At 33.0% G+C, this 17,055-nt stretch overlaps 2 protein-coding genes across 9 annotated transcripts; one reads left to right on the top strand and one right to left on the bottom strand.

Annotated features, from left to right (window-relative positions):
- Nucleotides 1-5,749: 5,749 nt before the first annotated feature.
- On the bottom strand, nucleotides 5,750-8,962 carry LOC112734677 (uncharacterized). Of its 4 annotated transcripts, none has more exons than XR_011878113.1 (7): nucleotides 8,670-8,960; nucleotides 8,318-8,447; nucleotides 7,688-8,221; nucleotides 6,992-7,484; nucleotides 6,665-6,746; nucleotides 5,911-6,531; nucleotides 5,750-5,810 (listed from the first exon to the last, which is right to left on the bottom strand). XR_011878113.1 is itself a non-coding variant. In XM_072228873.1 (7 exons), exons 1-6 carry the CDS (start codon nucleotides 8,697-8,699, stop codon nucleotides 5,945-5,947), a joined length of 1,482 nt encoding a protein of 493 aa, XP_072084974.1. In that variant the 5' UTR covers nucleotides 8,700-8,960; the 3' UTR covers nucleotides 5,750-5,810; nucleotides 5,911-5,944. The 4 variants fall into 4 exon arrangements, 3 of the variants coding, with proteins under 3 accessions (XP_072084974.1, XP_025639885.1, XP_025639886.1); XM_072228873.1 differs by having other exon boundaries at nucleotides 5,911-6,157; XM_025784100.3 differs by having other exon boundaries at nucleotides 5,750-6,157; nucleotides 8,670-8,962.
- A 3,407-nt stretch (nucleotides 8,963-12,369) lies between these two features.
- On the top strand, nucleotides 12,370-16,885 carry LOC112734675 (uncharacterized). 5 transcript variants are annotated; one of them, XM_025784098.3, is made up of 3 exons: nucleotides 12,370-15,096; nucleotides 15,337-15,486; nucleotides 16,382-16,885. In XM_025784098.3, exon 1 carries the CDS (start codon nucleotides 12,657-12,659, stop codon nucleotides 14,940-14,942), a length of 2,286 nt encoding a protein of 761 aa, XP_025639883.1. In that variant the 5' UTR covers nucleotides 12,370-12,656; the 3' UTR covers nucleotides 14,943-15,096; nucleotides 15,337-15,486; nucleotides 16,382-16,885. The 5 variants fall into 5 exon arrangements, with proteins under 5 accessions (XP_025639883.1, XP_025639879.1, XP_025639881.1 ...); XM_025784094.3 differs by having other exon boundaries at nucleotides 12,370-15,228; XM_025784096.3 differs by having other exon boundaries at nucleotides 12,370-15,228; nucleotides 16,353-16,885.
- Nucleotides 16,886-17,055: the final 170 nt, after the last annotated feature.

Raw genomic sequence — 17,055 nt, 5'->3', positions numbered from 1 at the left:
GGCTAACCCGTTTAAGCCCGCTTTATTCGCGGGCTAGAATTTTTTAGCCTGAACCGTTTATGGTAAGTCTGATGGGTTAAACGGGTCAGCCCGTTTATCATTTTATTTTATTTTTGAAAAATATTTTTTATAAAAAATACCACTTTTAGGTCAAAAACTATTAAAAAATATGTATTTTTTTAGTTAATGGGTCGGATTTTCGGGTCAGATCGAAAGAAATATTAGCTAAAAGTGTTACTTTTTAAAAAAAATGAAAAAAAAAAAATTAAATGGGCCACCCGTTTAACCCGTCATTTTTTTTCGGGTTAATCGGGCTCAACCCGTTTAGCCCGAAATTTAAACGGGTTTAATTTTAGAGGCAAAGCCCGCTTATTTAAACGGGTAAACGGGCAGGCCCGATGGGTTTATCCCATTTTGAAAGCCCTAGCCTCATCCTTAACCAGCAAAACATTAAAAGATTTCAAGAAAAAATATACTATCTCCCCCTGTTTTGGGTGTATTTCTTAAATCCTTTAAATGTATTTCTGTAATTCTTTGGGTGTATTTCTGTAATCCTTTGGGTGTATTTCTGTAATTCTTTCTGTAACCGTTTGGATGTATTTCTATAATCGTTTGGGTGTATTTATGTAATCGTTTGGGTGTATTTCTGAAGTTCCATTATCTTCAAAACGATTTCAAAGCTTGATTTCAGAAACTATGAAAATCGAAAAAAACGAAGCAAAGAGAGAACGCACGAAGGAGATCCAACAAATTTGGCAAGAAACTCGAAAAAAGAAACGAAATCTTTTAAAAAATAGAAGTTATATATTTGTGCGTTAATTGATTTGAATTGATTTTAAATTCTGTTAAAAAGGCACGTAACATAAGCAGCGCGTTTAATGGGTGAGTTTCGTTCAGATTTGTAAAGCTTGTAAATGTAAAACACTTGTTTGTAGAAATTAATCCTAAAAAAAAAAAATTAAATACAATCATAACAAATTTAAATTAAAAAATAGTCAGATTTAGTCTAAATTAAATAAAAAATTTAACTACTATCGTTGTAATGTTCTTTAAACCAGACTATACATTCTGCTCTAGGAAAATCTATATATTGATAAAAAGATTATGTGAAATAGATTTTTTTCTATATAAATCTATAAATATATTAATTGAGTAGGTGACAAGATTTTTTTTGTTTTTAGACTCTAATACTATGACTTTATTTAAAAAAAAAAGATTATTCATTATGAAAAAATGTGGGATACTCTTATAATAATTTGAATTTTATTGAGATGTTATTCAATTAGACATTATTAGTTAGAGAGGATCTTTAAAAGGATATTTATTTGATTAAAAAATAACATGTGAGAGATAAAATGATTATTAAATTGTCTATAAAAATAGATGATGGAAAAAAGATTTAATTTTGGAAAGATGTCTTACTATAATATGAGATTTTGAAAGGTTGTTTTTTAGACTCTTTTCTATTTTAAATCAAAGAAGATTTGTCATAAGAGATTGTGGATTTTAGAATGTATCAGAGTGGATTTAGAATTTTCAATGAAGATGCGAGTTACACCGGTAGAAGTTAGAATGAGTGAATCAATTACATAATACTTTAAGACCAGTTAAACTACTAGTTCTTTTGTGCAAGTAGAAATATTCTCGAAAGAGGTCATAAGTTATAGTTTCACTATAACTATTTGAAAAGACTTAGTTCCATCAAGAATGGAGTTGCTTCCTTGGTTTGTCTTGATAGACAAAGTGAATACAAAAAAAAAAATGAGTAGATTAAGAGTTGTTAATAAACAAGATAATATTTGTGCTTTATGTAAAAAGGATGTAAAATATATTCACTACTTATTTTTGGCTGCAAGTTTACGTGTGGTGCGAATAGTTATTTGATTTTTCGCATGCTATGGTCCTTCTCAAACATATTAAAGGAACACTTTGAGAATTGAAAAAGAGTTCACAATAAAAAGGAGGTACACAAGAAATGATTGGTGTATTTTTTTGTAATTATCTGAAATCGTTTGGATAGAAAGAAATAGAAAAATTGTTTAGAATAAGAAAGTAAGTGTGGAGGAAATTATCAGCAAATCAATTCAGAACTACAAAAAATAGAATGATATAAATTCTTTTTATTATTGATGACAATACTAAAAATAACAAAAAAAATTTTTGTATTTTATTATTTTATGTTTTGTTCTATTTAGGGTTAAGTTCGATTTTGGTCCCAACGTAGAGGTTGAAAATCAGAATCGTCCCTAACTTTTTTTTTTGCTACAAAATGGTCCCCAAAGTTTCAGTTTGTTTTAAAACCGTCCTTCGGACCAAAATGGCCCTATCCCTTCTTCCCCAAAATCATGCAAAGCACCAGCAGAAACACAAGCATAAGCACCACCACCACCACCACCACCCACCACCTACCACCACCACCACCATCATCATCATCATCATCATGGAATCATAAGAACTCAGAACCAGAACCACCACCACCACCACCACCCCCCATCCACTACCACTCCATCACCATCTGCATTACACCAACCAAAACTCAGAAAATCAACATCATCATCGTCATCCTCATCAGAACCCAAAACTCAGATCCAGAACTCAAACTCACAAACAAGAACTCAACTCAAAAAATCATCATCATCATCATCAAGAATCTAGAATCAGCAACAACAATACTCCAAATTCAAATTTCAGCAACAACAATGTTCCACAACAAATTTTACAAAAAATCCAATTCACAGAAGAAGAAGAAGAAGCGACGGACGGCGGGTGGCAGTGTGGCGGTGGGGTCGGCGGTAAGAAGAAGAAGAAGCGGCGCGTATGGCGGTGGTGAAGCAGGGGAGGGGAAGCAGGGATGCTCGCTGGCGGTGGTAAAGCAGGGGAGGCTGCGGCGGGCAGTGGTGCGGCGGGTATGGCGGAAGAAGAGGTGGCGGCGGGCGATGGTGCGGCGGGTATGGCAGAAGAAGAAGAAGAAGAAGAAGAAGAAGAAGAAGAAGAAGAAGAAGAGGCGGCAGCGGGCGGTGGTGCGGCGGGTATGGCGGAAGAAGAAGAAGAAGAAGAGGCGGCGGCGGCGGGCGGACAGTTGTGGGGCGGCGGTGAGCTCGTCCCCCTTCTCTCCCCCCCTCCTCCCTCCCCCCTTGTCGCGCCGCACCCCCGTTCTTTCTCTCCCCACCCCTGCTTCTCTGTACCCTTTCTTTCCTCTTTTGTTTTTATTTATTTTATAATTTTTTAATGAGGGATAATTTGGTAATAAAAAAATAAAATTGGTAAAAAAGACAGTTTTAAAACAAACTGAAATTTTGGGGATTATTTTATAGCAAAAAAAAAGTTAAAGACGATTCCGATTTTCGACCTCTACGTTGGAGGACCAAAATCGAACTTAACCCTTCTATTTATCTGTCATTTGACTTTATTGTGCTGAACTATCTTATAAAAAAAAAAAAAAGAAAAAAAATTTAGTCAATACACGGAGTAGAATTGAATACACATTCAATTCCAAAGTTTCCTTTTTAACCCTAAAAAAAAAGTTAATAATAATACTTAAGATTTTATTCCAGTAGTATCACTTATAAGTAAATACTTTATCCACTAGGTAGGTACTTCTATGTTAAAAATATTTGCAAGATTTGGGTGTTTATTACATGGTTCCATAATATTGCTAATTAGATCAACAATGTATTATATAACAAATATTCTCTACGTACAAGTTATTTTTTTATACAAGTTTTTTTAATCTAATTCACTTCACGCACCATTATCTAACAAACTTTTTAATTAATGCGCGAATATATAACTGTCTTTTTTGAAAGGATTTCGTTTCCATTTTTGAATTTTTCCAGTGTTTTCGATCTACGTTCTCTTCTATTTCTGTCTTCTCTACGTTTCTCTTCATTCGTTCTCTGCGTTCTTTTTTTTTTTATTTTTTGCGATTTCCTTCGTTCTCTATGTTTTTAAAATTAAGCTATGAAATCAGTTTTAAACAGTTCTCTCATTGTTGAAGATAATGAATGATTCAAGTTCAGATAGTCAATTGAACCAGAATGGATTATTATTTTGAATCCAACCAAGTAGCTGATGTGTGGTTCGATTCTAGTTAATGTTTTCGTTAGTAGTTTATGATTCTGTAGGTGAAAATGTTGTTTTTGTTTGTGAAAATTGTTGTTCATTGTTGATGGTTTAAATTGAATGTAATGTAGAAATTCTGCATTAAAGAAAATATTTTTGTGTATTTGTAGCAAATTTCGGTATAAAACTAAGATATTTATGTGTATTGTTAAGAATTTTCAATGTATGTGTACTGATAAGTTCTGCATAATTCAAAACTTTTCTTCTCCCTCCTTCTCATCTTCTGCTATTTCTTCTTCTTTTTTTTCATCATCATCACCATCTTCTTTTTTTTTCTTATTAATCTTTTCTTTCTTATTTTACCTTTTCAAGTTTCTTCTTGTTTTACTCTCCTAACAAGAATAAAAACAAAAAAAAAAATCAAACAAAAAAGAAGAAACACATAATGCTACAAAATTACTTGGAAGAGAATGAATATACATTCATTCAACTAAAAAAAAGAAAGAAATAAAAAAAAAATACAGTATTAAAGAAAATATTTTTGTGTATTTGCAGCAAATTTCGGTGTAAACTAAGATATTTATGTGTATTATTTAAAAAATTTCGGTGTTTTTGTACTGATAAGTTCTGCATCATTCAAAATTCTTCATCTTCATCCTCCTCATCTTCTGCTGCTTCTTTTTTTTTCATCATCATCACCATTTTTTTTCTTATTCATCTTTTCCTTCTTATTTTACCTTCTCAAGTTTCTTGTTTTACTCTCTTAATAAGAATAAAAACAAAAAGATCAAACAGAAAAGAAGAAGAAACACATAATACTGCAAAATTACTTGGAAGATGATGAACTTACATTCATTCAACTAAAAGAAACAAAGAAATAAAGATAAAAGAAGAAAAAAATACAGCATTAAAGGAAACATTTTTGTGCATTTGCAGCAAATTTTGGTGTAAAACTAAGATATTTATGTGTATTGTTTAAGAATTTTCGGTGTTTTTGTACTGATAAGTTCCGCATAATTCAAAACTCTTTCTCTTCCTCCTCCTCATCTTCTGCTGCTTTTTCTTCTTCATCTTATTTCATTTTTTCGTAATTATTTTTGAATTCAGCTTCGAAATTTCTTTCACTTTTCGCAACGATTTTGAGAGATTTTAATGCTTGTTTGAATTTTGAGGGTTGCGATTTTGATTGAGAGAGAAGAACCGTTTATCATAATGATTTTTGCGCTATTCAAGAGTTGGAGAAATATGTATTTACACACAATCTAAACTGATAGATTATTTTTATTGAATTTGGACCAACTTATATAAATTTATATGCCAAAAAAACTTATATGTGCCCCCACATGGCCATATCCTATTAATAAACCACTAACGAATATTTACATAAACACGATATATGACTCCTTTTTTGGAAGGTCTATAATGAGAGTGGGTGCCTTATTTAAAGAATGATTTAACCTTCCTTGAATAAATACACTCCTAAAGACTCTCTTCATTGCTAGTCTATACCTCTATATAGTAGAGAATAAAATCTGGTATTTTTATGAAGGTTGTGTATGAACAATTCTTAACTACTAGACTATAGTTGATCACATTTAACTTTTACTTTATTAAATATTCAGGATTATGATTAGAACATTTTTTGGAAGCTATATCTTTACTATGAGCTAGTTTTAGAAGAAATATGTAAAATAAAAAGTAGGTATATAAACAAGAAAACAAGAGCGCTCTCCCAAGTTGCAATTTCTCTGCACAAGTGCAAACCATTGTGTCATCTTACACCATGAGGGTAATACAAGAGGCATAATTAACATGCTTAGAAGTAAGCAGCAAAAACACATTGCATACCAACAGAACAATGAAACTCTGTGCTTGCTTTCTTTTAAGAGCACCATCTGCAGCAAGAAAAGGGTAAATATGAGGAAGGAACATGGCCGGTTCTTCGTATATACGATGCTTGTTCTTCAGTTTTCGCAGCTTCACGATTTCTATTGGCTTCCGCCGATGCTCGCTTTTCCTCAGCCTTGTGCCTTACAGTTGCTAGTTTATTCATGAGCTTATCATGTGCTTTGCTCCTTATTCTCTCAACCTCTACCTGCAACCAGAGTATTGTTTTTATTACATGATGTGTAGCCATTGCTCTAAAACACTAACATCTTTATTTTCCGGTTCTAATGTACGTGTTATGTCCTTTATTTTTAACATGCCCTCGCATGCAAGAGCCCTTGAGATTTGATGTTTGGACAATCAAAATTCAAAGGCTCCCTTAACCAAAACAGAACAACAGCACATGGCATCTCCATGACTCCAACCACTCATTGAAATTTTACTAAAGCTTATTCATACATAAAGGTAGAGAAGAATCAAGACAAACTATTAAAAGCATAAAGGAGTTAGATTTAAATAACTTATCTGTAGACATGGTTTACAATAGGACCTAATATCGTCGTATCATCTATGCAGCAGGCCCTAGCAAAAGGTTTTGTAGTTTCATTCGGAACTAATGTGAAGATTAAAGGATAACATCCATAATGTTACCCCAAAAAGCTAAGTAAAAGATTCATGTAGAAAGAAAGTTGCAGTAATAACAGACCGTAAATACCTCAATTTTCCTCATCTTGGCTTCTGTTTTTGCTTTCTGATGATTTTCCCATGCTTGAATTTTCATCTCCTCACGCCTAAACCTGTGTGTATAACATCACACACTTCTTTCAGAGAAAATTTTGGGTGAAAAATAAAAAACAAAATGCACTTCTGACATATAAGAAACAAATCCACAGAACCAACTAGGATTAAACTCCTAGCCAGATGATTGTCATGTCATACCAGCTATCCTCAAACCATAAGCTAATAAAGAAATATTAATGATTTTATATCCAACAGCAATAGAGTTTATATAACCGAAACCAAAAACTGAATAAATAAAGACCTGGCCATATACTTGGCCTTCTCAGCCTCCTCCCATGCTGCTGCTCGTGCTTCAACAACATTCCTACTAGGTTCAGCTGTTTTATTTTTCAGTGAAGTGGATGCATCCTTATCCTCCTCTTCTTTGCTAGCCCAAGCAGCAATGTTTGTTTTGCCTAGTTGTGTCCCGAGGGCCATTATTTCTCTCCTGGTTTTCATTTGTAGCTCCTTTTCGGATAATTCATTCTTGCTGGGACTTAGATGATCATTGCAAGGATCAGCTAAAGGTGATGCAGGAGCAGCTCTGGCAGGAGTAGAAGGATGGGAAGAATTTGGGCTTCGAGTTGGGGTTGTCGCCCTCAAGGGTGTGCTTGTCCTTGATGGCTCCTGGCTAGCAATAGGGGTCATTTCTGTACCCATATCTCTCATTGATACAGACCGAGCCGTTGAAGGGGGAGGAACGAATGTTGTTGCGCTTTGAATGGCAATGGATGAACTATGCTGGCTGTGACTAACTGCCAATATCAACTAGCATAAAGTTAACAACAAAACTAAACTGTCATGGCTGATTTAAATGCTTTAAAAGTGAATGTGTTCTTTAGTATTAGCACCTTCAAGTTATAAGAAACCATCACTAGAAGAGTTTGAAAACCATAACAAACTTCTCAAGCATTCCTACAGAGTTTTGAAATAGTATATAATGTGCATAAAAACCTACCGAAAGAATTTGCAATGGCATAGGGATCGGCTTCCCAATTCACAAACTTGTGTCCTCCACTTTCCATCTTAGTTTGATCTGTATCCATTTGCTTGGTATCTGGTTCATCTAAACCAATTTCTTTTTGGTCTGGAACTTCAACAATAACCTTCATAGAAGACTGGCGGCTTGCATGGGTAAGACCAGGTACCTTTCGAGATCCTACTTGCCCACCTTGCCCCTGAGTCTGTCCAGTTTTCGGCCTATTAGATGTTGGACTTGCTATCCATTTCTCCGCATCATGCCATTTAGATGGTGCTGGTTTTGAGAAAGGTCCCAAGGGCACTCTCTGTGAAGCTCGCTCAGCCCTTTGAAATTCGAACATTGGCGAGGACATGATCATAGTATCATGCCCACTATCATAATCCAAGGAAGGATCATCTAGTATTCTATGCCTTGAAGTTATTATGCCATTATCCTTTACATTAGAGGTTGAACATTCAGGAAGGACACTCACCACGTCTACATCTTTACAGTGATCAGAACTGCTACCACCTGCAAAAGAGTGTTGCAGAAATCCCACATTTTTTTTAGATTTACCATTCCCCAACCTTCAAGGAGGAAAGAACAATGACATGAAAGAGAATGTACCAGATTCATCCATGTCGGAGTTGAGAGATCTCGCGGTCAAAGTGGAATCAAGCTCTTCCTCTTCTTTCCTGCTCTTCTCCACACCAAGAAGCATGTTCCTCAATTTTCCTGGGGAAAACCCTCCAACACTCTGCAATAAAAGGGGCAAGTCAAGGAACCCCAAATGAATAGATCAAAAGAAGTGTATGCACTTTGCACCAAACACGAGGAAAGTAAACAACTTTGAAGTTATAATTATTAGTTTCCAAGGAGCATTTAGCAATGGGAGATGTGAAATATTAGAAACTGATAAACGAAGCCCAAAAAACAGAAAAAAAAAAGAAGCGAGGGAGATTAATAGATTATAGAATACCTGAGGCTTTTGGATCCTTTCATAATCCATATTGGGTTGGCGTTGTTGAATCAAAAATGAAATCTTGGCATAATGCAGTGTGTCTTTCTTTTTGGTCTTTGATTGAAGCTTGCTTGAGTTGCAAAGGTGACAAGCTTGTCTTGTGTCTCAACTTGCAATGAAGAGAGAGAGAGAGAGAGATGGAAGCGAACACAAGGCTTGTTGAGTTGTTGTCTGATACACAGTACTCTCTCAGTGTCAGCTGTTTTGTTTACTGCTTCATCTCCCTCTTATCATATGCTTTTGTGGTCCACTTCCTTTCCCATCCCTATTCATTTTATAAATTATTATTATGTCATCTGGACATTTACTCCTAGTCCTAATAAAAATGTTTTTAAGATAAAAGCTTTTAAGTTCTCATTAATTACATTTTTAAAGATTTTCGCTTAAAACTTTAAATTTTTTTAGTAGTCAATGCTTTTAAGATACTTCTTAACAAAATTTTGTTTCTAAAAGTTTCTTTTGGTTTTTGCTCCCCCCCCCCCTTCTTTTATTATGGATGTGATTATGTGAATATATATATCCGTGTTATTTTATAGGCATCTCCAATCTCCATTACCATCTCCTACATATATAATGTAATGGCTAATGAGACAACCTTTGTTACTTTATATGCAATTATTACTCGTCTTCTAATGCAAAGTTCATAAGATTCGAGTACTTGATGTAGAAAAAACGGTCAGACTCTAATTTGATGACCCAAATCATGTGGCTGCATGATGAGCCCATACAGCACTTCTCATTGGAGATTTTAATATCAGTCGTTCCCTGATTCACCGTTTGTTTTAATTTTTTAATATTTATTTAAAAATCACCAAACAATAGGCTAATTTTTTTTTATATTGGGTTATTATTGGTATTTTTCGTTAATATTATGATGTTTTGGTGTAATGCAGTGATATGGGATAAAAAGAAATCGTAAGTAACGATTTCAAATAAGACAAAAAAATAAAAAAAGTTAACAGAAATCGTGAGTTACGATTTCAAATAAAACAAAAAAAGAAAGGAAATCGTGAGTTACGATTTCAATTTTTTAATTTAAAAAAAGTGTAATTTATGAAATCGTGAATAACGATTTCTTTTGTTTTGCAAATCGTAAGTAACGATTTGTATTATGCATCACATTTGTGAAATACACCCATTTCAACTCATACCAACCTAATACACCATTTCATCCATCATACCAAAAATAATTAACTCACAATATTCATTCTCACATCAAATTTTTATATATAGGGTAAAATTTTAGAAAAATTCTCCACATACAAGCGTTTTTTAATACAAGTCTTTATAAGTGCACCTTTTTCTTACGCACGTTCTGCTTTCTCTTCTTCTTCTTCTTCTTTTTTTCGTTTCTTGCCTTCTCTTTCTCTTTTTTCAACCATTACTGCACGTTTTCACTGCACCTTCTTTTTCTTCTTGGTGCACGTTCTTCTTCATCTTCCTCTTCTTCTTCTTTTCTTTCGTTTCTTACCTTCTCTTTCTCCTTCTTCATTTACGTGCTTTTTTCTATTTTTTTTCTTCGTTATTCTCGATTTCCATTGTTTTTTGACATCAAGCTCTTAAATCATTTTTTAAAAAGAAGCAGTAGCAAATGATGAGGAGGAGAAAAAGAAAGAGTTCTGAATTATGCATAAGGTATACTTCAACGAATTTTGGGTGTATTTCTTAAATCCTTTGGGTTTAGTTTTTATAATCCTTTGGGTGTATTTCTGTAATTCTTTGGGTGTATTTTTATAATCGTTTGGGTGTATTTCTGTAATTCTTTGGGTGTATTTCTGTAATCCTTTGGATGTATTTCTGAAGTTCCATTATCTTCAAATTTGGCAAGAAACTCGTTTTCATGGAGGAAGAAGAAAAAGAGTCGTTTATAATGCATGGTGAGTAGCACACTTTGAAAACAAAAAGTTGTTGAATAATGTGTGTTTATTTACTCTTAAATGTGGGAGTGTAATGCGTATTTTTTGTTGGGCTTGTGCCAACTTATAAGACTTGTAAATCAAAAAAGCTTATATATGAAATAAGCCTCAACATTTTAAGGATTTGTTATATTTACATCTTTTTACAGAAGAGATAATATCATATTTACATTTTAAGGAATTTATAGAAGATATGGTGTTTACATTTTTTTTATATAATATATTTCTGTCATATCTATATTTTACGATTTATATATATGCTCGAAAAGAATTTATAAATTATACAAAACAAATTTAGCTAAGAATGTAGGTTAAAATTATCAATTAAAATAATTTTATAGAAATATATAAAATTTTAATTTAATATAATTATTATACATTTAGTAAAATAAAAATTTAAAATTTTTCGTTAATAATAATCTTAAGAATATCTTTAATTGAGTATTTTTAGAGTATTATTTTTTATACATTTAAAAAGTAAATTAATTTAAAATTAAAAATTATATTAAAATTGATTGATAAAATGAAATCGATATCATCTTAGAGATACAGTATTATTTTAATAAAAAATAATAAAATTTTAATACTTGTATAATTATGTTGATAAAATAATTAAAAATAATATAAAATTTTAATTGAATTAAGACTAAATATTATAAAGACAAATTTCACTTTTAATTTTGTTGTGACTATTTCACTTTTAATTTCAAATCACTATTTATAATATAACTATTTATGTGTCATCTTATAAGATCCAAAATAAAATTAAAATTACCAATAAAATATAACTCAAATAACATCATCTTCCTATACTCAATTTTATATACTCACTTGAAAATAGCAGATTTAAATCTCACTCTTAATTTTAAAAAAAATTAAAATTAAAACTACCATTAAAGATGCTCTAAACACATCTGATTTAAATTGGTTTATTAAATTTTTAGTGTAGGGTGTGTTTGGCAAACGCGCGTTAGAAGAGAAAAAACACGTTTAAATTTCTTGAAAATTTTAATTTTTAGTTTGACAAATTTTTTTTCCATGAACGCAGAAATGATTTTACATTCAAAATCACGTTTACAAGAAGCAACAATTTTGTCTGCGTTTTATCAACAGACTTTTAGCCATTATCACTCAAACTTTGTTTACCTTTTACCAATTTTATCCTTTTGTATATTATTGTATTATTTATAGAATTCTTATTATTTCTATTTATATGAACTCTCTTTTTGTATTATTTATTATTATTTTTACTTTTATAATATGATTCATTGATTTCATTACCTAGTAAAATTAAATAAAAAATTAATCATAAATAATAATAAAAAAATTATAACATACTAAAAAAGAGTACTAAAAGTACTAAAAATATATTATATAAAAAATATTATCAAATTTTTTTTATTTATTTCGATCACTGTCCAAGTGAATATTTAATTTTTTATTATTTTTAGTATTCTCTAAAATTTATATTTTGTTAGTTTTAATTAAAAATATATTTTACCAATTTTTATATGCTATTTTTATATTAGTATGTAAATACTAATTTTATTATAAAATTAATTAATAAGATCTATTTAAATATTTAAATTAAAATGGTTATATATTATACAAAAATTATTTAAATTGATGTCTATTTTAATAATTTTTTATTTAAAAATGATTTTAAGTAGTATAATCCAAACAACACTTTTTTTATGATAATTCATTTTGATATAAAATTTGACAAACATAAATCATTTTAATATAAACTTACATTTTATCAAAATTAAATTTGCAACATCAATTTTATACGGACTCTCGTCTCTAAACCGTAATCCAAAGACACTCTTAGTTGTATATTTTCAATTAACCACTTTTTTTTTCGTCATTGTTCTTCTGCATCATAACATAAACCTCGCCAATCAGCATCTCGAATCATAAACCCTAAAAACGTTTCCCTCTTCACGGAATTCTCATCACCATCTCCATTACAATCAAAGCAATGAACTTCATTAAAGTGAGAACCCTAAAATGAGAAACCCAGCCGAAGATGCTGCTTTTCCTCCGCAACTTCTTCTACACCGGTCGCAGGGCCTCACCTTCAGTAAGCTCCTTCTCTTACTTCTTTCACCAAAACCCTACGCACTCACTTCCTGTTATCTTCACTGCTTTAACCCCATCATCTCAAAATCCAAACTTTGCTTGTCCCGTCATCTGGTTCACCGGTTTTATGTGTGTTATCAGATACCCTTTTTCCTCAAAACCTTCTTTTGATGACATTGCTTCTGAATCAGTGCGTAGTTTCTTGCAACAACAGGATAGTCCTCTAATTGATAGAATCTTTGATTCTGCATTGGCACCGGTTTTGGTGCCTAAAATTTTGGAGAAGTTACAAGGGGACCCCGTATCAGCATTGAAGTTTTTCCAGTTGGCAGGGACTCGAACCGGGTTTCGCCACACTACAGAGTCTTATTGCATCCTGGCTCACATTTTGTTTCGTGAGAAATTTTATTTTGATGCAAAGAGAGTCATCAGGGAGTGGATTTTGCTTAGAGGGGAGTTTCCGGGTTGTGATTTTTTTGATATGTTGTGGTTGACTAGGAATGTTTGTAGGTCAGGCTTTGGAGTTTTTGATACTTTGTTTAGTGTTTTTGTTGAGTTGGGAATGCTTGAGGAAGCTAGCCAATGCTTTTTGAAGATGGCAAACTTCAAGGTTTTGCCTAAGGTGCGTTCTTGTAATGAGCTTCTGCATAGACTTGCAAAGTCAGGCAAAGGGAAATCGTCAATGAATTTTTTCAATGACATGCTTGGGGCCGGCCTTTCGCCCTCAGTTTATACATATAATATAGTGATAGGTTATTTAGCCAAAGAAGGGGAGTTACAAACTGCTAGGAATTTTTTCGAACTGATGAAACAGACAGGTCTTACACCAGACACAGTCACGTATAATTCTCTCATCGATGGGTATGGAAAGGTAGGTTGCTTAGCTGAGGCAATAAGTTTACTTGAGGAAATGAAAGATGCAGGATGTGAGCCGGATGTCATTACTTACAACTCTTTAATAAATTGTTTCTGTAAATATGAAAGAATTCCTCAAGCTTTTGAGTATTTGCATGAGATGAAGGAAAGAGGGCTAAGACCAAATGTTGTAACGTACAGTACTCTAATTGATGCATTTTGCAAGGCTGGCATGATGCTAGAAGCAATGAAATTTTTTGTTGACATGATACGTGTTGGTCTTCAACCCAATGAATTTACTTATACATCTCTGATTGATGCAAATTGTAAAATAGGTGATTTGGATGAAGCATTCAAACTGGCAAATGAGATGTTGCAGGCTGGACTTGATCTAAATGTTGTCACACACACTGCATTGCTGGATGGCCTCTGTGAAGATGGCAGAATGAAAGAAGCCGAGGAATTATTTAAGGCATTGTTGAAAGCTGGAGTGGCTCCTAATCAGCAAACCTATACTGCCCTTTTTCATGGATATATTAAAGCTAAGATGCTAGAAAATGCCAAGGATATTTTAGAGGAAATGAACAAGAAAGACTTCAAACCAGATCTTTTGCTGTATGGAACCAGAATATGGAGCCTTTGCAGCCAGAATAAGATACAAGAATCTGAAGCCGTAATACGTGAGATGATGGAGTCTGGTCTGACTGCAAATAGTTATACACAAACAACCATTATGGATGGATATCTTAAAGCTGGGAAAACCACAGAAGCAGTAAATATTTTACATGAAATGCAGGAATCGGGTATCAAAGCAACAGTTGTAACATTTGGTGCTCTAATAGATGGTTTGTGCAAGAAGGGATTAGTTGAGCAGGCTGTTAATTACTTTGGATGCATGACTAGCATTGGTCTGCAACCGAATATAATGATTTATACTGCTCTAATTGATGGACTTTATAAAAATGGTTTTGTTGAAGCAGCCAATAAGCTGTTCAATGAAATGCTGGATAAGGGAATCAGTCCAGATAAATTAGTTTACACTGCTTTGATTGATGGGAACCTGAAGCAGGGAAATCCTCAAGAAGCTTTGAGAGTGCAAAATAGAATGGTGGAAATGGGTATGGAGTTAGACCTGCATGCTTATACTTCACTTGTCTCAGGTTTTTCTCGTTGTGGTCAATTACAGCAAGCTAAGTCGTTTCTTTATGAGATGCTTGAAAAGGGCATCATTCCTGATGAGGTTCTTCTTATTTGTCTGCTGAGGAGATATTATCAGATAGGAGACATTAATGAAGCTAAGGCACTTCATAATGATATGATGTGTAGGGGACTAATTGCTTCGACTCTTGATATAAGTGTTCCCTCTGTGTGCACTTGAGAAGGCAAATGTATTTTACATAACTGGTTTCCAGTTCCCTATGTGGGGCCAAAGTTCAATGGTTTGATTGGAATGGATTTGGTTCTTCATTTTATAATGACAATGGCCAGTTCCAATTGATGCATTTTCAAGGCACTCATTTTCTCATGATGACGTAAATCCTACAGTTTCCGAATCTTGCATTTCAGTGTTCATATATGAATGAGATTATCAAGCTTACCATGACATGATGCTTTCCTAATTTGAAGATATTTTATTTCCTTTGGTGCTTGATAAGATTTTAATTGTAGGTATTAGACTTTGTTCTTATATATACTTAGATTTGTTATTTTCTTGCCAATTTATATATTTGATGGACTTCATTCATCTTATAGGCTCATTCATTCTGTTGCAGGCCTGTTATGAAATTGAACTAGGCTTCTAGTCTCATTGACTCTCAAAAAGTGATCCTGCAAGAATTGTCAGAACAACAAATCACTTGCACAAAAGATGTAGAGGAGTTCAGTCATATTGGATGCTTTTCTTCACTGCATACATGCATAAGGTGATACTTCTATTAGCATTTTAGTTAATATATTAATGTGAACACATCAAGTCTGGTAATTTACATCTAATTTCTTCATCAGATATTGGTGATGGTTTAGATTTCAAAGTTATAATATGAGCTGGAATAAATAGGTGAAGAATAAGACAGAAATACAAAGCTATGGTAAGAGCTGGAATAAATAGGTTAAATAGCACTAAAGCTACAATAATAGCTGGAACCTGGAATAAATAGGTGAGTAATATAGCATAGATGCTGTATTTACAAGAATTGGCGCTCATATTTCAGAATTTAATCCTGTAAAGGGACCTGGGGAAGTAAGTCTCCTAAAAAGGGCACCCTCATTAAATAAAAATTTCATTGGTAGTTTTGCAATTATGACTGGAGTATTGTTTTACCATTTCTTGTCTTCTATTATGAAGTCAAAATCCGTGGACTGACTAGGAATTGACAACAGATAGCACAAGGACCAAACCTATTGAAAGAGTGTAACATTATGGTATTGAAATTCACGAGTTTATATGCTAGTAATGGAGTATACATGCAAAGAGTTTATAAGCAGTTGTTGGTGCTTATTTTACTGAAATTGTTAATTGCTTTTCCTTTTATGGCTATGGCCTTCAAAAAGCTATTGTTTCCAAAAGTGCAACTATCTTTTTTATGAGTGCTGGTTTGCTGTACAGTTCTTTACTTCTGTAATCTGTTTGAATTGGCATTTTCTCCATCATAATTATGAATATAGATATTGTGAAGGAAAAACATATTTACTTGTGAAAATGTATGTCATACTGCATAAATGATATTCTGCGTTATGTGCGGTCCTTTTGATGCAATTTGTAAAACCACCTCTTTGTTTATGACAACAGGCTAATAAGAGGTTGTACTTTATCATCAGGTTGAAGCTGAGGAGCTTTTTTCAGTTTTCATGATCTTGTGTGTTATTCCTCCTAGTGAACTTTTCATCTTAATGCCATGGATAGGCTTTGGTTATACTGAAGTGAGTCAAAAGGGTCTCTTTCAATAAATTTGTGGTGGACCTTCCTAATGGATTGACTGATCAGGCTTCTCAGGTTCTCTTCCCAATCTTGTAACCTAGCCTGCTAGCCATCACACACAGTCACAACAGATTTCAGGTTCATAAAATTGCTGATTGGCCATTATAGGTAGATACATACATTTTTACATTTTTGTTTGTGAGTAGCATTTAAGAGGAGGATAGGTTGTTTCATTTAAATGGATTCATGATAGATACATAAATAGATAGAAACTTGGGAAAAGAGTAGTAACAAAGTTACAAGGTGCAACAGCAACACTATTGTAACAGCTATTTGTTTCTTTGTATATTCCATCATCATATAATGATAAATAATAATGTCATAGAATTTCTTGCCTCATTCAACATATGGATACAGTGAACCTGCAGGGTCTGGTGATTTATATGGACTACAACTGACAATAATTTTATTCTAACAATAATGCGAATAATCGACACGGAAATAATAGATGGCATTAAATAGGATGGAAATGATGGTGGCCGCGAGTAATAGACAAGTGGAGAGATAAGTGCAA

This window comes from Arachis hypogaea, chromosome 3 (genome assembly GCF_003086295.3).
Source record: "Arachis hypogaea cultivar Tifrunner chromosome 3, arahy.Tifrunner.gnm2.J5K5, whole genome shotgun sequence".
In the NCBI taxonomy this organism is placed as follows: domain Eukaryota; kingdom Viridiplantae; phylum Streptophyta; class Magnoliopsida; order Fabales; family Fabaceae; genus Arachis; species Arachis hypogaea.
This window is presented reverse-complemented; position numbering and strand designations above follow the sequence as displayed.